Here is a 19,281-nt window from a genome sequence, read left to right as displayed (position 1 = left end):
CCAGTCTAGGAATGAGCACAAGGCGTATGAGCTAATTAGAAACCCAAAGACAGGTGAATGTGTCTCTTTGGCTGCTGTGTTAAGCTGTGGGCGCTGCCTGGCGGGGAGGGCCATGTCTGTAGACATAGGACTGCACAACTCTTCAGGGGCAGAATGTAGCTGGGCCCCAGGGGCACAGGGCTCCCCAGTGGATCAGAGTCTGTGCTCCAAGAACCCATGCCGCTGCAGGGAGCTCTTATCAACAGAATTTGACTCCCGTTGTTCAGCTGCAGAGCTTGTCTTTGGCAAGGCCAGGCCAGGCCAGCACTGACCAGGACATGCCAGTAGTGTGGTGGGTCCCCAGACCAGAGCTCCTGGTGAAATGACAGACAAAAATTGGGTTTTTCATCCTGTTATTTTTTTATTATGGTTCACTTCTAAGAATGACTGGAAATCAAGCCAAGCACTCCCTGCTTCTAGCCACAGACCCCTCCCTCAACGGCTGGGAGCCTGTGAACGCAGCAAACGCCATCTGAACAACACACACGGCTTGCCATTTGCAGCCTTATTCCTTTTCCAGGCATCATTAATCTAAGTGGAGTTCACACCCAGCACAGCCAGCAATGGAGAGCCTTCATTTGCCAGGTGAGAGGGTTCTGGGTTGCTGCCCTGAGTGCATGTCAGTGGTAAGCTAAAGAGCTGCAGAAAGCAGAGATGGCTTCATCACATCTTCTAAACTAGCAGTTGATGGTTGCTGCTTATGCCGGGACTAAGTAACCCAAATAAACCCCTCTTGCCAGAGCGCTCTCAAACCCCTGCCCTTGGGGCATTAGGGTAAGGCCGATTTGCGGCACCTGTAAGTGGCACACTAAGGCATTTGTACGCCTGGGCAGCTACAACATTCAAGGAAATGCATTTTGACGGTGGTCCCAATGGGGTTGCCGTGGGACTCCAGGAGCAGCCTGGCTGGAAGAGCTGCTGGAAAAACTCTTCCCATTGAGAGGTGCAAGGGGGTAGTGGAAGGGGTGTTGCACACCCCAGAATTGTGGAGGTCACCTGCCTCTAGTGCTCAGCACAGGAGAGCTTAGGTGTGATTGCAGCCCTGAGCTCTGAGCAGCCTCCCTATTCAACCAGCACCCCTGACACCCCTCTTCCTCCTCACGGCCTTCTCCAGCACTTCGGTGTGTGAGGCAAGAGCCGCTCTCCCCAGCCTCCACCTTCCTGGGGACAGAGCTGCTCAGGGACATCGGGGGCGGGGAAGCTTGTGGCTGACAAGAGCTGCCCGAGGCTCTGCTGTTGACTGACTCCAGCAGTGGGACCAGGAGACCTGGCAGCATCTGCCCCACCCAGATGTCCTGGGGACGCCCAGAATGGGGGAGAGTTTAGCAGGGCTCGGGCAAAACTCTCAGAGATTGTCCGAGTGCCTGGTGATGCTCCCACTCCGCTCAGCTGGAGAATCAGGCATAGGCTGTGAACTCAGGCTGTGCCAGGGAGAGCAGAGAGATTACAAACCACACTCCGCTCTTTGCAATGGCGAGCAAAGGAAAACAGCCCGTGCTCCATGCTGGGAAGCGCAGTGAACCTTCCCCTCGGGAAAGGCATTGCTGTGCAAACCTCTGTGTTAGTAATGGGCCAGCCCCAGGCAAGATCAAAGCCATCTGTGTCACAGGCTAATAGTGCTTTAGGAGCTGGGAGTCAGTGCCAATGTCTGCCCTTCTTGCCTCAGCCAGCTTTGGCTTGATAACCTTCCCTTGAGCTAGAAAAAAAAATGTAGCACCCAACTCAGAATTCGAACGTCTGTCTGGACCCTGCTGGTGAGCCTGGGCCTGGGTGTGGGAAATACCTGATGGTCCTGGAGCCCGGGCTGTGCTGGCCCCCTGGGCTTATGGCACAGAGTGGACCAGCCTCTCGTGCTTGCAAATTGCTATCGAACACAGTAGCAATGTCTGCTTACTGCACTTTGTTGTGGGGAAGGCCACATTGGCACCAAGCTTATCCCATGGACACCCAGCCATCGGGGATCACACAGATGGCCCAAAGCACACAGCGCTTGCCGGGGCCGTGGGGGACTGGTTGGGCATGTGGTGCTGCTCCCTCCTTCTCGCTGAGTTATGTTACAAGGCAGATACACAGACCTAAAAATATTCTCTCGACCACTGTCCCTGGGGAGTGCATGATGGTGCTGGGCAGGGGCACTCGGCGTGGGCTCCGGCAGAGGGGCAGGGAGCAGTGCTGTATGCAATACCCACGAAAGGCCAGTTTGGCAAAGCCAGCTCTTACACACCCTTAGCAAAGTGTTCTGCCCTGGGCCGGTGACAGTGAGTTCTGAGGAGGGAATGCTGCCAGGAAGCTAAATTGGTTGTGGGCGCTGCCAGTCTGCTTGCTGGGTGAAGTGCTGGGACAGCTGGTTTGAGCTAGTCTCTAGCTTTGAGAGATTCTTCTGCTCCTGTAGCTGAATTCATCTAGTTGGCTGCTGTGTCTTTCATTCCCCTTTGGATCTCTACTGCAGGCAGCCATGTCACCAGGGGCTGAGCACCAGCTGTTGGTGGGCTCTGGAGTAGACCATGGATCTAGCCATTCTCAGACAGGATAGAGGGAAGGCAACCAAGACTTAGAACCTGTAAGGGGAAGGGAAACAGTGGGACCGCAGGGGATGTTCTGCTACGAAGAATGCTGATGTTGCAAATTTTATGCACATTAAATATCTTGAAGGTAGCAGACAGGCTCTGGGCAGAGTGGGCACTGTGTGGGCTCCATGGCAAGTTCTCTGGGCCTGGGGCATGATGCCCGTGTCACCAAGTCCCTCTGAGACCCGGTGCCTGCATTTCTGCTTGGTGGGCTGTAGCAGGTGCTGGTCACCCTGTGAACGTAACAAAGTGACTGGCAGCAGAAAGGGGAATAAAGGAAAAGGATCCTAATTCCTGCTAGCAACCCAAGATGGTCAAACCCCTGGGGTGACAATTGCAGTGCAGAGCCAGAGGAAACCCCTCCCTCCCGCTGGGCGCTCAGAAATAGCTCAGTCCCTTCCACATTTACATGCAGTGAGAGCTCTGCTCACCCCACACTGGCTTGGGCAGTGGACAGATGTGGAGAAGGGAGCAACAACACTCAAAAACCTGGCACTTGGCACCATAAGCTACAGCTTTGTACAGGAATACATGGGGGGGGGGTGTCGCTATTTACAGGAGACAATGCAGAGTACAGATCAGTGGCCGGATGGCTGATACTTTAAATAAGACCTTGCCTTATGTGGACCAGCCTGGAAATTCATGGGCACCCAGTTCCCAGCAAAGTTCCTAGTCCCTGATGTCAGCACCAGGGCTTACAGAAAGAGGTCTCCTAGCCGTTTAGGTTTGGTTGCATGAGACAAGCCATTTCAGCAAATGCCAAGATGGCTTTCAGGAATGAATCTAGGAGGCTGAAACATGCTGACCACTGAATGAAAAGGGCTTAAAGCCATGGGTTGGTGATGGAGGAGAATGGGTCCAATGCTTTGTGGGGACTGAGTGAATTAATACCACCAATGACTGTACTTCTGGTGGATGGTGTACGGGAAATTCTTCCCCCTGCCTCCAAGCTAGGGCTGGAACGTAGAGAAATGACGTCCCTGTTACCTCTACCCACCATGTAAAATCTGCATGCACAATACTTTAGCACTGGACTTAGACAAGAAGGGTGGAAAGCTGAGCCCAAGATGCTGAGCAAATGGCTGGTGTTAGAAACCTAGGGAGAGATCCCATTTGCACCTTCCCCCAGCTACCACCTGGCTCTGGAGGATCCAGGGAGAGGGGCTAAGGCTGATCTTAGGAGGGGAATGGGATTTGGCTGGTTGGAGATAGGGTGACCAGACAGCAAGTATGAAAAATCAGGACAGAGTGTTGGGGGTAATAGGTACCCATATAAGAAAAAAGGCCCGAAAATCGGGACTGTCCCTATAAAATCAGGACATCTGGTCACCCTAGTTAGAGAGCTCTTTGGATTGGGTGCTGGGGCAGCACAGAGGTCTTCTCCTGCAAGGCACTGATCCTGGCCAAGGCCTGGCTGCACCAGGCCAGTTTGCCTGTTTTCCGGCAACGACTGACTCACAAAGGCAGTTAGAGGTCCGTGGCAGGGGGTGCGCAAGTGTGTGGATTTGTTTGCAGCCCAAGTGCAGAAGTGGTGTAAGGCACATGGAGGCGCCTTGCCCCTGGACACACAGCTAAAAGTGCTTGATGTTGTAGGCCCAACCTACGCCGAGACACAGGGCCCGCTGCTCAGACCACAAAGTGCAGTCTGTAGGTCACCTGGTGGCCGTTGTCCCAGGCATAGAGGACCTTCTCCTTGGGGTTGTAGTCAATCTGCGTGGTGAAGGAGTACTCGTTGAGGAAGGGCAGCTTGAGGTTGGCCTCAGTGCCTGTGTGGGTGTCGTAGGCATAGGAGATCTGCCCATCCCTCTGGCTGTACACATCCACGGCATACAGGATGCCACAGACGATGAAGCAGTTCCCATAGGAGTTGCGCTTGAGGCCTGTCTTCCAGGTGGTCTCCCTCTTCACGGAGAGGTCACTGGGGTCCAGCTTGCTCAGGACGATCACCTCCAGCTGGGAGTAGTCATAGTCCACTGCAGGGTAAATGACCCACAGCCCGCTCTCGTCGACTGCAAAGTCGATGTCTGAGTGGCCCCTCCACTTCCAGGGCGTGGTGTCCTCGTACATCACGTTGGGCAGCAGGGCCCAGGCAGCCACGAAGCGCTGCTTCAGGTCGTACTTGATGATGTTCTTGGTGAAGGCGCGGTTGTAGTAAAACGCTCCCTGGTAGACCACATGGCCGGTCCCGATCCAGTTGTAAGGGAGCTTGTACAGGTTGCTCCAACGACCTGTGGTGAAAGTGAAAGTTCTTTAAGGAACAAAGACTAGGCACCTGAGCCAGGAATGGATCCTTACCTCCCACTGGCCATGTTTCCTCCCCACATCCCCCTTCTGCACACTCATCTTCTGCACTGCCAGCTGACTGCTCCTACCAGAGGGGCCTGAGGTGCCAAGCTGCACTCACGTGTCTACATGCTTCTGTGAGCACCAGTCCTGCCTGGGTAGAGCCGGGAGGCAGAAATGGAAGCTGGGGCTGAGGACATGACTAGCTATTGTTGCTGAGCAGAAGGTGACTAGAAGAGGATTCTAGGAAGAGCAAACTACTTTCACCGAGGCAGTTCCAGACCCAGAGTATTCTATAAACCAAAGCCCATAAACCCGCCGGCCAAGTTCCAGCATGCCGAATAGGCACTAACCTTGGGAAGGGAATAAACCAGCTTCTGTTCAAGCCGGAAGAACCTCGTGTTCAGGGTTGTGAGCCGTGCAGCATTGATACGGGCGGTAAGTCCTGCTACAGGCAGACTCATCACTCGCTGCCTGGCGCAAAGGAGATACCTCCTGGGCAGATGGCCCCTGCTCTGACCCAGGATGGCGATTCTCATGGTCCTAATGGGAGAGATTCCCTCTGGCTACTGACTCTGGCCCTGGGCAGGGTCAGAAAAGAGTCTGGGTCTGTTGGTGTTGCTCATCCTGGGCCACATCTGTGCTGGATGAACATGGACAGGTCTGGAGGCTGGGCTCAGAGAAGCCCCAGGATAGGTGGGGGATGGATAACAGGGACGGAAGGTGGGGTTTCCTTAGGGGTCACAAGGTGAGCTAAAGAGCCACAACCGTGAGTCTCTCCCTGAGTTGACCTGGGCTGATGAAAGCTCCAGGTTCAGTTTGGGGCAGATGTGGGGCTCAGACTGAGTCCCATTTGTACGGCTCCTACTGCAGCCCTGCAATGGGATGGGAGCTGCTTCTCACTTTCCAGCCCTGGGAAATCAGCCCCGTTTCTCTGCATGCCTGCAGCATCCAGGCCTCATTCCTGGGACGTTCTCCCCAGCCAAGTGAACTTGTGTAACCCGACGTGCAGGTGCCAGGACCTGCCTGATCACCCAGGCGCTGCTCCAGTCTCACAGGCGCTGTCCAAGCCCCGAACTTTTGAAAGCACCAGTCTCTCTTTTATCTTGTTTCAACATGTAGACCGTGTGTACGGCTCCTGGCCGCTCTGACCTTCCTGTGCCGCTAACAGCGCGGTTGTGCTGAACAGTCACCCTGCTCAGCTTCTCTAAGCTGGTTTCATCTGCTGTATGGGAAAAACATTTCGGTGTCTGCCTTGACATGCAAATGCAGCTCTGGGGACGTGGGGTCTGTCGAGTGGCAGCAATCCAGACGCCATCAGTGGGAAGAGGAATCCGATACGCTGGGCACAATTAATGTTTCCAGATGCGCTCTCTGCTGCGTGAGTCTTATTGCTGAGCCCGACCACAGACCATTTGCAGTTTGGGAACAGCCAGGGTAAGTGAGGATAGCTCCCCTCTGCCCAGCAATGCCTGGCTCCCAGCTCACCCCCGACTTTCCCAGCCAACTCCTGCCCCTCCCGAGCAGGGGGTGAGGGAAGAGTGTCAGCCATTCTCCGATGGTCATTAGAGGTGCTCCATGAATTCACTGCAACCCAGCCTTGCCCCATTGTGTGTGCTCCCTGCAGCTGCCCTCACATGGGGGCTTTCAGGGGACTTCACATGCAGAGTCACCAGCCACCAGTCTCATGCCATTAGTAGTTATACTCATCCAGTCAGGAGACAGAAACAGCACCATGTGACCTGTTGAGCAGCTGTGTCGAGTGGCTGGGGCATGGGTCTGGGAGCCAGGAGCTCTAGCCCCAGCCCTGTCCCTGGCTTGCTGGATGACCTCGTGCAAGTCCTTTCTCCTCTCTGTAGCTCTGCCCACCCTCACTCCCTTGGCTGTGAGCTCTTTGGGGCGGGGTCAGCCTCTCACTCTGGTTTGTGCAGCACCTAACGCAGCGGGGCCCTGAACTCAGCTGGGGCCTCTGGGCGCTACCAGAATAAAACTGGAGTGACCGCCGGGCTCTAAGAACCAAGTGGGAATCCCGTAATCACAGCCTACCTCCAGAGGATATCCCCCACCCCCACAAAACAAACCCATCCCCAACTTGCTGAATAACTGGGGCAGCCAGGCTACCTGGGCACGTCATTCCCTGTGACTCTGGGGCGGAGTGTGGGGGAGCCCACGGCCGGCGCCCCCCAGAGCATCTCACCTTGCTTAAAGTTGTCGAGGCTCCTGAACTCCACCAGGTTGTTGCCATAGTAGTAATTGGTGACGTAGATCCTGTCGTCTCTGGCCGCGGGGTCCTTCATCCACGCCCCCTCGTTACGCCCGTAGCTGTGGTGTTCCACGGGGGGCTCCACAGACTTGATGGTGCCCTCACACTGCACCTCTTTCACTGCTGAGCCAACAAGAGGCGCTAACTGCCAGTCTCCGCGGGAGCAGGCTGTGCCCTGCTCCCCCAGCCCGCGCCCAGAGCAGCCAATCAGGCCCACCCCGCAAAAAGGCCTTTCCCTACCCTGGGAGGGGCTCCCCCACTTTTATCCTGCCTGCCGGCTTGTTTCAAAGGCCCAGACAGAGTTTCAAAACATCTGCTTCTAGGAGCGCCCCCCGCCCCCGCAAGTCCAGAGATGCTGCCTTCTCCTCACCTTGTGCCTGGATTTCGTGCCGTCCGGCTGCCCCAGGGACCGAGCCCCTCTAGCCACAGGGCAGGTACAGCACGGGTGGCTTCCCTGCCCACCCCCTGCCTTCCCAGGGCCCCTCAGCCCCACCTCAGAGGGACCACAGCTCCAGCAGGCTCACCAGGGCCCACTCAGCTGCTCGCCAGTTGTGGCATGTCCACAGAGCAAGTCCCCCAGCTGCAGTTTGGGCCTGGCCCTACATACCCACCTGAGGGACTTGTGCGGTGCCCCCAACCCACCTTGGTTAGGCGCTTCCAGCCCCTCGGTGCCTTCAGCATTGTCCCCCATGGAGAGGACGGTGACTGGTGGGCTCTGGGTAGTGGTGCTGGGGGCCCGGGTGGTGCTGGGGGCCCGGGTGGAGTGGGCAGAGGTGGTCTCCACCTGCTCGCCGACTCTCCCCTGGGCCTCTGCAGCAGCGTAAGACTCAGGGTTTCTCTCCTCCGGCCGGTCCATCCAAGGACTCCCCTTCCCGGGGCTTTCTGAGGAAAGAAGCAGAGCCCTTCCTGCCGTTCCTTTCCTGCCATTCCCTTCCCTTGGCTTGGCACTGTCTGGCAAGGAGTGCCAGGAGGGTGGGCCGGGAGCTGTGCTGAGGAACAGGCCAGGACTGCGGGGAGTCTGTCTCCCCCCTCCTCCACCCCACCCCCAGTCCCTACTCTTCTTCCTGTGCTGAGCATCTGACTCCCTCCCTTGCCCACCCCATCCCACCCCCTCCGAGGGAGCCCATGTCCCACCCCGCTGGGGAGCTGAGCGGAGGGAGTCCTGCCTCTCCCCTACATCTGCAGGATGGCTGTTCCCGCCTGAGGCCCCCGCTGCCTTGCTTCCACAGCACACTGGGGGGTGGGGGTGCCGAGGCAAGGCAGGAGGGCAGGGGAACCCAGATGCAGGGCCTGGGCTCCCCAGGTTGGATTTCTGCAGCATTTAACCAAATGCTCCCTCTTTTCTACCTTCTTTGTGAAACTAAACCAACTGCCCCAGCTCCAGGAAAACACTGTGGGGCTCAGAGAAGAGCTGGGCCCGCCCCGGGAGCTGTGTAAAAATGGGGGCAGCTGCCCTCTGAAATCCCTCACTCGCGCCACTGAGTGTGCAAACACGGTGTTTGAGAGAGGAGCAGGGAATGTAGCGCAGTCGGGGACAGGATCAGTGCGCAGGGAACAGATTTACCCAGAGGCTGGAGGCCAGGAAACTTCCCAGCAGCTGAATGTGGGATTCGCTTTTCAACCTTTTATGCCACTAAATGTAGGGTCGCTCCCCACAGCTTTTCGGATGCATTTTGGTCTTGTTCTGCTGCCCCTGTTATGCCAACCCTGGGCTCCTCACACACGCACACACTGAGCTCTGCTGTTGCCCCTCAGTACAGACCTGCAGCCCCTGTTATCCCATCCCTGGGCCCCCCTTGAGAAGACCCTGTGCCAGTCTCGGTCACTGAGGTGGTTTTGTGATGTGCCCAAATGCTGCAGCTCACGTTCTCCTGTGCCCTAAGACCAGGCCTTTAAGCCAAGTCCCAAGAGATAAACGCTGAGCGCCTGGCCCCCTGCACTTCCCTGCCCCACAGGAGAGAGCTGGGAGCAGTATGCAGCCCAGGCCCAGCAGGGATGTGCGGGTGGGGGGCAGACGGGGCCGGGTGCTCACGGGAGTGGGGGACCATGCAGGTGGCTCTGAAGGGGGGGTAACCTGGCGGAATGTTGGGGAAGGGTCTGAGGCTCCTCAAGGATGGGCTGCCAGGGTGTTCCAGGAACACCCTCTGGCTTCCCCGGCCAGCGGACAGTCCTGTCCTCTCAACCACATGCCATGCTGGGCCTGTCGTGGTGCTTGTGCCCACTCCAAGGGGCCTGGGCACTTACCTCGGTTGCTGACCAGGCCCTCGGCCTCCTCTTGCTTGGCAGCCTTGTAGTAGGTGATGCCCCGGATCACCGTTTGCTGGTGGCCGGAGGGCCTGGGCTTGGGGGTGGGCTGCGATGCGCCCGGTCTGACCCTCATGCTCTCCTTCTTGGGCTTCTCCATTTTTGGCAGCTTTGCCTTGGGGACTCTCACAGCTGCCTTGTCCCCCAGGCTCTTGCGGGCGCTGGGGTACTTGCTCGCCTCCTTGCCTTTGCCCCCGGCCGTGTCCTAGGAGACAGAGCCAGGTTCAAAGGCACCTCTGTGGGCAGCAGTGATGCTGTGTCTGGCCAGCTCTTGCACCGAGTGGGGCCGATGGCTTGGGATCACAAAGCTCCTGCTGCAGAGAGAGGGGCTCCAGGCAGCGCAGCCAGCAGGAGCCCTGCTCTGGACACTCTGTGCACCAAGCCAGGGGCTCAGAAACCATGGTGATGGGCACGGGATGAATTCTGAACAGAACAGAGGACACCTGCAAGATGGCAGCGCCAGGGCAGCTAAGACAGGATGGAAAGGAGACCAGAGTATGTAACAGGCCTACTGCACGCTGGGCTTGGCCCATATCCAGGCTTGGCGGGCCCTGACTGACTCTATCAATGGGCCAAAGGGAGTTAATCATTTAGCACAGGTTCCCGCTGTGGGCAGCCAGGCTGTCACTGCACGGCAACGCAGCACCTCCTCCCGGCCCGCACTCCGCCCAGCCTGCAGCCCCCTCAGCTCTGCGGGCCAGCGCCGAGGGGACCAGGCTGGTGCCTGAGAGTGTGTGTGTGGTGAGGGGGGCAGGAAGGTACCTGGGCCTTGCTCTCAGGGACAGCGGCAGCGTCCTTCTGCAGCAGCTGGTAGCCCAGGTTGGAGATCTCTTTCTTGATGCTGATCATGATGTCAGAGTAGTTCTCATAGCGCTTCATCTGGTTGGTCAGGTGAACGACGCTCTCCTTCATGAAGTCATTCTCCCTGCTCAGGTTGGTCTTGATGGTCTGAGCAAGAGGCGGGAAGGAAACAGGGCATGAGTAGCTGAGACCTGATAGGGCCTCCATCGTCCTTCGGTTCAGGCAAAAGGCTTCATGTTTCTCTACAAAGCAAGGGCATGAAGGAAGGAGGAAACCTATCCCGCTTCCTGGGGATGACAACATTGTCTACTGGCTGGGGCAGGTGGGGCTGGGAGCTACGACTCCTGGGTTGTATTCCCAGCTCTGGAAGGGGGCTGGGAATGGGCTGGACAGGGAAGTACTGTCCTGCTCAAGTCCCAGCGCCCAGAGCCCAACGCAAACAGCCTCTCAGCTGGGAGAGGGATCCAGCGCAGCTAACCCTCTCAGCGATGCGTGGCAGTGACTTGGGAAGCATCACTTCTGCAGGCAGCTGAAGGATCTCTACGTAGGAGATTCCTTTCTCCTACTCCCTGCTCATAGTCACTCCTGCCCGACACCCATAATAGCCCCCAGCCTGTGCAATTGACCAGGCAGAGCACAACCTCCACCTGGATCCTTACCCTAGAGCCTATCCCTTCCCCCGCCCTTGGCTATGTTTGTGTCAGTTTCACTGTGAGCTCTGGGGCAGGACCCACATTTCCCCCTCTGTTTGTGCAGTGCCCCCCATGGGCCATGGTAGTGGGGGGGAGGTAAGGAACTGGCCCGAGGAGTAGTTCTCATGGCCTCAGTGGATGTTTCCATCCCCAGCCAGAAGACAGGAGGAAGGCAGTTATCAGAGCTCATTTCCTGCTAGCTTGCAGTCTCTGTATTCCATGGTAGAGTGGCGGCTGGGCAGCAGAAGCAGGTGCTGGCTTTTGTGTTTGCTCATCTGGCTGCTTTGCTCTGGGATGGCTCAGAAACTGCAGTGCAAGGGGGCCACTCTTACCTCCTCCAGAGTATTCATTTGGGAGACCACCTTGTTGATGTATGAATGGACCTTCATCAAATCCATGCTGTACAGTGTTCCCTCCAGCAGGTCAACCATGGACTGGAGCTGTGAAGGAAAAACCTTGAAGCTGAATTCCAAGAGCAGCAGGGGACAATGGGGGCTGCAGTAAACAGGGACCCCAGAATGAAGGAAAATTCAGTGTGGCTTCCTGCAGACCAAAATCACACGAGTGGGCAGAGCAACCCGAACGACATAATGCAACAGGACTCAGTGTTGGGAGCACCATGGGACTGCTACGGTCCCAGCACACAATGCCACAGATGCAAAATAGATAGGCAGCAGCTTTGTGGGGCTGAGATGCAGTGTAGAATGTGAACCTGGTGCAGGAACCCATGCAGAGAGAATGATGCCCAGCTACAATATCCTCTGGGATTTCTCACTACCAATAATCCCAAACTGATTTTAATTTCATGCCACTTTTCTGTCTCTCCCTGTGCCCCCACCCTGCCCACATACACACACTTCCAGGGAAAGGGCCCCAGATTGTTACAGAGCCGAGGCTTAAGGACTTAAGGGGAAACGTGGGCTGAGGAATGATAGAGGGAGGGGACACCACGGGCACTGCTCCTAAGAGGTCTTTGCTGTCTCTAACTCCGATGAGTCTATAGTACCTCGGCCTGCTGGGAGCTGAGATCAGTCGTGTGCCCTGCAGTTGGAGCTGGAAGTGTTGAAGGTGAAATGTATCCTTGGGTGGGGGTGAGCCCAGGCCTGGAAACTGTCCAGGGTGACTCATACCCTCATTGAGTGATCCTCTTGTCACTGCTGGCAACAGATGCCTATGGCCTGGACCCACTTTGGCCTTGGTCTGTCAGACCTTGCCCATGGGGTGCAGAGCAGCCCATGCTCCTCCCCGGCCGCCCCTTCCCCAGCTCTGAGGGCCGACCCCTTCGACGTGGAGCCCGGCGTGCCGAGCCGGCAGCCTGCACAGCTGCGTGGAGGGAGCGAGCAGGGCACACACTGCCTATTGTTAGCTGGTGACATTTAGCCACCAGAAGCTCTCGACCCTGCTCTGTCTCTCACGCACAAGGGTCACTAGAGCCGCGGCCTCCCGGGGAAGCCTGCAGGCCCCAGCACAGATCTGCTCTTGTCAGGGAGTCAGCGCTGCTGGGAGAACCTGCTGTCTCGTCTCTGGGGAGCAGGGATTCCTGTGCCGTGGAGTCACTGCCAGCTGCCGGCGCTCCCTCCCTCACCCCAGACCTCACGGATGCCACAATGCCCAGCCCTTCCTGTCTGACATTTGCCCCAGTGGGGCTGGGCTGTGAAGGGCCCTTTGTGCCGTGCTGCGGATGCGATCAGCCCATGATGGGTCTGGCTGGGATCGGGAGTCGGTCTCTCTTCTTTCCAGCCCCCAGGATTTGGCCCTCTTAAGAAATGTCCGTTTCCCACCAGGGCACTGCATGAGCCTCAAGAGCAGGAGCCCTGGAACCAGACTCTGGTGCTGGGGTCCCGAGGGTGAAACGCCTGGTGCAAGGGAGGGGGTGCAGCTCATGTGTCACTGGGGGTTCCATGCACCCAGGGCCGACCATAGCGTTCAGGGACCCAGGTCAGCGCGTGGGAGCGGCCCGTGCTCCTCCTGCTGCCAGGGAGGTGGCGGGGCGGAGGCCAGCCTGGCAGCCAGCAGCGGCTCCAGGCAGAGGCTGATGTGCAAGACCTGCCTAAGCCCCAGGTACCTTGAAGAGCTCTGGTGCCTGCTTCTTCAGCTTCTCCATCCTCCACTCGTTCTCGCAGGGGCTGAGCGAGGAGGGTGGGGCCGTGCAGGAGCACTTGCAGTCTGTCCCCGAGCTCACCGTCTCCACCGTGTAGAAATCCTCCGCCCGCATGCTGCCATCCTTGATGCGGCTGCAGGCATCCTTGCCGAGAGGCCGCAGGATGCACTTGCAGCGGCAGTCAGAGCCCTCGGACGTCATCCGCACTTGGTCCATGTCACCAAACACCTGGGGAAGGGCAAGAAGCAGGCGTGTAAGGACAGGTGGGACTTGGCCTGTCCTGGGTCACGTCTTAGGCTCTGGGGTGCATGTGGGACATGGGGGGAGGGGTCAGGAAGGAATTCCTGCCGGCATCCCAAGCTCTTCGGGGTTCACCTTCCACCAAAGAGCCACTTGCCAGCCAGGTGCCCTGCATATCCCTTGTGACCCCTGCTGGGACTCCCCCAGGAAAGCCTCTGCTCACTGGTGCACCAACGTGGAGTCCTAAGGACCCCAACCACAAGCACAAACAAAGGGCCAAAGCCCCTGCTGGGATAGTTGCCATAACCACCCTCTCGGCCACCGCCGGGGATGGACCCTGGCTAATCTAGAGCTCAGGTATGATCTCTACAGCCTGAGCTAACGGACTGGCCACCCCATGGGTCCATTCCAGGGCCCAGGTTAGCCCTGGGGTAGACAGCCTCCTTTCCCAGGTGGCTTCTCTGGGAGGCGGGTTTCATGGGAATGCTTACTCTGTTGCAGCATGTTCCCGGGGTCAGGGAGCCTGTTCATTACTCTCGCCGGCTCAGCTCAACCCCTTTCCTTGTATTTGTTAAACGCCGATAGGTTGGGGGGCAGGGGAGCACAAAGGAGCTTGCACCTCTCCTTCCCCTGCTGACACCATCCTGGGCCTTCCTCCTCTGACTGATACCAGGGCGCCTGGCTGGGCATGAGGAACAGGGATTTTCAAAGTGGCCTAACTCCCAGTCTGGGCACAGCAGTCCCTTAGGCTCCAACAGAACCCCAGCCTTAGCCCTGAATGTTCCCTAGCCCTGGGCCTAGGGAGGTGGCCGATGCCCGGTCAGTCAGCGACAGCCGCCTTGGGCAGGGCGGAGAGGACTCGTTCCTAGGCAGCTGCTCAGAGCTAAGGAGTGAGCTGGCATTATTCACTATTGCTGCTGAGCTCTGTGCAAGACACAAAGACCGAGTCCCTGCCTGGAGGCTCCAGCCTAGGAGACTGGCAAATAAGCCGCTGAGAGGCTCTGAGCAAGGAGTCAATGGTTACTTCCCCTCCCCCATCTCCTCTGCTGGGGGTGTTTCGAATGCCCCAAGCAGTGCCCGGACAACTGCTGGGCGAGCTCAGAAAGCTAGAAGAGGAGAGGAAGGCGCGTAAGGACAGAAGGGTCCCCAGCGGATCGTCTCATCTGCCCTCCTGCCCAGCACAGGTCACCCTCCGCTCACGGCCGCCATTGGCAGCTGCTTGGTTTAATTTACGAGGGACTAATAGCAGCAGCAATTAATGTGTTTACAAAGCATCCCCTGCAAAAGCACGTGGGCTGCTGCCCAGCACCCCTAACCCAAGCCCCAGGAAGGAACCCACACGCAGCGGAAGCAGCTCATTTATACTGCTCAGAAAAGCCACCGAGAGGGTCATCGGGCCAGGACACTTGAGAAGCACTGCTCTAGGGCACAAAGGTCTTGTCATCTCCCAGGAAGGAGCCCCTTGTGCACCAGGCCAGCAGGAATGGGGGGCTCAGACTGGCACCCCGAGGGCTTCCCAGCAGTTCAAGTGCTGTACCTATTGGCATATAAATGTACGTCCCCTTCTGAATCAGAGGCCAATGCCCTCTCCCCAGAGCCTGCCTGTGTCTCTCAGCCATGGCTGAGCTGCGCTGCACAGCGGTGAACTCCTGCCTTTGGCAGCTTGTCCTTACCCTACAACCACAGCCGGTGGGTGGCCCTTGGCTGCATGTAGGGCTCTGAAGGCCTTGCTTTGGCCAACTCTGCTTCGCTAGCTGGGGGATGGGGCAAGGCTGCGGCCATGTTCCCCTCTCGTTTGTATGCCAGTGGACGTCATGTCTCACAGCGTAATCCCGGGCACGTGTGCAGCTGTGGTAGAGACGATTCCCACACACCGTGATCTAAAGCAAGGACCTTTAATCTCCTTTGATGCCCTGGATCTCACAAGATGTGGCCCTCTGTCTGCCTAGCCTGGCTGACAACATGGCACATCATCTCTGACCCGGAGAGGGAAATCCACCTGCCCCCGTGTCCCAGTTCCATGGGTCACAGGCGTTAAAACCACACAGCACCACCCCTTGTGGCTATGTGTGCGGTTTATGGTTAGCGTTTATTTGACCTACTTCTGTGAAGCTTTTGCTAGCCTACTCTAGGATTTAGCTAACTGGGCAGCATGTGCAGAAAGAGTCTGAATTCCCATATATAAGGATACTGATTTTCCGCTTCTATCGCACCTTTCATATCGAATGATTCCAAAGCCCTTGACAAACTTAAACCAATATAAACTATACACAGGAAACGGTTTATTTGCCACTAAAATGCAACCACCACTGGGATGGAAATCAGCTCCTGTTTGAGAGCAAACAGCTTCATGCTACCGTTTAAGGCAGGAAGTCGAAGATCATACTGCTTCCAGCCAAGGTCCTGACTGATTCTGTTCAGTGAAGATCTCAGAGTACTTTTTGGCCAGATTTCCAATTTGAGTAAGACACTGTCTCTCTGATTTCCCCCTGCTATTTCAATTGGAAACAATATTCCTCATCACTTCCTCTCCTAAACTATAGTGTCGTACTGTGCACTGCTGAACAGCTGCTATGCTTCACCCCAGAAGTGGTTGCATTTCAGTGGTGGGTGAAGTGATTCCAGTTTGCAGTCTGCCATTCTATATGATTTGTAAAGCACTCGGGAGGTTTGGGAGTTAGCAGGTGCTTTAGAGACATTAGGGGATATTACTGCCCTTGGAGAGATCCAGTCAGACTCTCATTACTCCCAGTTCCCTGTCTGTAATTTGCTTTAGGAAATGGACGTTCAGTATTTGTCACCTGTTAATTATTAGCACTAAGCTGTGTGTCCTCCACATTCCTCACCCCCTTGCCACTTACATGGGAATGCAGACTCCAAAGGTTTCCAATGTGGCACCTCTCTGAGGAGCATGCGGGGCCAACAGACCCTGTCAGATCCCTCTGCCCTTCCTCGGTCCCAGCCTTGCCTCCCTGGCTGAAAACCTGAGCAGGCTGCCAGTAATTGAGAGCAATGTGGGAAGAAGGAGGATCCTGGGAACTACAGGCCAGTCAGCCTCACCTCAGTCCCTGGAAAAATCATGGAGCAGGTCCTCAAAGAATCAATCCTGAAGCACTTGCATGAGAGGAAAGTGATCAGGAACAGCCAGCATGGATTCACCAAGGGAAGGTCATGCCTGACTAATCTAATCGCCTTTTATGATGAAACTACTGGTTCTGTGGATGAAGGGAAAGCAGTGGATGTATTGTTTCTTGACTTTAGCAAAGCTTTTGACACGGTCTCCCACAGTATTCTTGTCAGCAAGTTAAGGAAGTATGGGCTGGATGAATGCACTATAAGGTGGGTAGAAAGTTGGCTAGATTGTCGGGCTCAACGGGTAGTGATCAATGGCTCCATGTCTAGTTGGCAGCCGATGTCAAGTGGAGTGTCCCAGGGGTCGGTCCTGGGGCCGGTTTTGTTCAATATCTTCATAAATGATCTGGAGGATGGTGTGGATTGCACTCTCAGCAAATTTGCGGATGATACTAAACTGGGAGGAGTGGTAGATACACTGGAGGGGAGGGATAGGATACAGAAGGACCTAGACAAATTGGAGGATTGGGCCAAAAGAAATCTGATGAGGTTCAATAAGGATAAGTGCAGGGTCCTGCACTTAGGACGGAAGAATCCAATGCACCGCTACAGACTAGGGGCCGAATGGCTAGGCAGCAGTTCTGCGGAAAAGGACCTAGGGGTGACAGTGGACGAGAAGCTGGATATGAGTCAGCAGTGTGCCCTTGTTGCCAAGAAGGCCAATGGCATTTTGGGATGTATAAGTAGGGGCATAGCGAGCAGATCGAGGGACGTGATCGTTCCCCTCTATTCGACATTGGTGAGGCCTCATCTGGAGTACTGTGTCCAGTTTTGGGCCCCACACTTCAAGAAGGATGTGGATAAATTGGAGAGAGTCCAGCGAAGGGCAACAAAAATGATTAGGGGACTGGAACACATGACTTATGAGGAGAGGCTGAGGGAGCTGGGATTGTTTAGCCTGCAGAAGAGAAGAATGAGGGGGGATTTGATAGCTGCTTTCAACTACCTGAAAGGGGGTTCCAAAGAGGATGGCTCTAGACTGTTCTCAATGGTAGCAGATGACAGAACGAGGAGTAATGGTCTCAAGTTGCAGTGGGGGAGGTTTAGGTTGGATATTAGGAAAAACTTTTTCACTATAAGGGTGGTGAAACACTGGAATGCGTTACCTAGGGAGGTGGTAGAATCTCCTTCCTTAGAGTTTTTTAAGGTCAGGCTTGACAAAGCCCTGGCTGGGATGATTTAACTGGGAATTGGTCCTGCTTTGAGCAGGGGGTTGGACTAGATGACCTCCCGGGGTCCCTTCCAACCCTGATATTCTATGATTCTATGTGTGCGCACACACGAATCACACAGGGCTTGGGGTTTGCGGCCTAATCAGCCACATTCAAGCGTCTTCCAATTACTGGCCTGGAAAAGCTCCTCACATGATCTGTAGGAGGCGGAACAAACTGCTGCCCTCGCTGGCTAGCTGTGACACTGGAAGAGGATGTAGAGCGGGCGGTTTAGCTTGAAAGCATTCAGTGCAACAGGACCATGTTTAAAGTCTGGTTCTGCTCAAGCCAGTGATCCAGAAAACATGGCATGTCAGTGCCCCAGGTTTATCCCCCATCAGCGGCCCCTCAGCTTCTGACAGGTATTCCCAGCTGCCGGCTCAGCCCAAGTGGTGGAGCCTCGACTGACCTAACCCTTCTGCTGCACACCCTGGGCCCAGCCGTACGGGTTCAGGAGGCAGCAGGGAGCTGGCACACGCGAGGCAGGCAGAATCCAAGTGCCTCTTCCATGGCGAGGCCGGCAGGGCCAGCAGGAACAAAAACTATTGGCCATATTTTCAAAAGAGCTCAGCACCCAGCAGATCCCACTGGGGACCCTGGAGAACGCCTCCACCTCCAAACTGAGAACAATGGGAGTTGCTGGGGGCTGAGCGCTTGTGCACTGGAGAAAAGTCAGACCTGGCACATTGGAATCAATGGAGCTGCACTTGCCCCTACCCATTCATGCAGGGGCTCATTTTTCAGTGGTAACCCCATTGCAGGCCCATGGCATTTCCGGCTCCAGCACTGTAGGGAGCAGGTATGATTGATAAAGGCCCATTTTCAGACTGCTGCGTAACTCTCAAAGCCAGCTAGGCAGCCAGCCATGCCCAGCAAAGGGCACTGCACCTTTGAAAGGTTTGGCTAGTCTCAGGAGATGCCAGGGTCCCAGGAGCAGAAGCGGGTGTGGAGGCTGCTGATGCACATTGCATTCATTCCCGCGGCACAAGGCTGCCCTGCAGACGGCTGTTTATAGAGAATACTGTTCAGCGGCAAGAGATACTAGAGCGAAGGCTGCTAGAGAAACCTCACGGACCAGCGCAGAGGCAGGAGGGAGTCGGAATCTTTCTGCATTCCTCAACAGCATCTCAATTCACACACAGCTCTGGGTTGGCACCCAGGTAATTTTCACAATGGTGAATGAGTAAATCCCAGCCAAGGACAGAGACCAGCCTCTTCACGTTGTGTTCTCGTGGCCTGGAGGGTCTCCCCAGCCATAAGCAGGTTCTCAGCTGGGGTGGGTGCAGCTCCAAGGAAGTCAATGGAGCTGGGCCCACTGTGCAGCAGAGAATCTGGCCATATAGAATATCAGAGTTGGAAGGGACCTCAGAAGGTCATCTAGCCCAACCCCCTGCTCAAAGCAGGGCCAATCTCCAATTTTTGCCCCAGATCTCCCTAAATGGCCCCCTCAGAGATTGAACTCACAACCCTGGGTTTAGCAAGCCAATGCTCAAACCACTGAGCTAATATGTTTGAGGGGAGAGGAGTTAATGGGGTGTAAAAGTTTCCATGCCCTCAACCTTCATTACTTTTCTTATCGCAATTATGGCCAAGTTACAAAAGGGTGCGTGACAGACTATTTCCCCGAGGGGAGCAGGGGTGTGTGCGT

The 19,281-nt window shown here is 56.1% G+C and overlaps 1 protein-coding gene across 2 annotated transcripts in view; it reads right to left on the bottom strand.

Annotated features, from left to right (window-relative positions):
* Positions 1–380: 380 nt before the first annotated feature.
* The window catches only part of OLFML2A (olfactomedin like 2A), a 33,264-nt gene continuing 14,363 nt past the window's right edge, over positions 381–19,281 (bottom strand). Inside the window, exons 2-8 of one of the 2 annotated variants that reach the window (XM_073314188.2) lie at positions 13,015–13,278; positions 11,282–11,389; positions 10,219–10,404; positions 9,397–9,661; positions 7,795–8,034; positions 7,087–7,275; positions 381–4,834 (exon numbers count right to left, since the gene is read on the bottom strand). In XM_073314188.2, the coding sequence (XP_073170289.1) occupies positions 4,233–4,834; positions 7,087–7,275; positions 7,795–8,034; positions 9,397–9,661; positions 10,219–10,404; positions 11,282–11,389; positions 13,015–13,278 (1,854 nt within the window). In that variant the 3' untranslated portion in view covers positions 381–4,232. The remainder of the gene's footprint in view (positions 4,835–7,086; positions 7,276–7,794; positions 8,035–9,396; positions 9,662–10,218; positions 10,405–11,281; positions 11,390–13,014; positions 13,279–19,281) is intronic. The other variant, XM_073314189.2, reaches the window with a different exon arrangement.

The sequence above is a fragment of the Lepidochelys kempii genome, chromosome 16 (genome assembly GCF_965140285.1).
Source record: "Lepidochelys kempii isolate rLepKem1 chromosome 16, rLepKem1.hap1, whole genome shotgun sequence".
In the NCBI taxonomy this organism is placed as follows: domain Eukaryota; kingdom Metazoa; phylum Chordata; order Testudines; family Cheloniidae; genus Lepidochelys; species Lepidochelys kempii.
The sequence above is the reverse complement of the archived record's forward strand: the minus strand, read 5'-3'. Positions and strand labels throughout refer to the sequence as shown.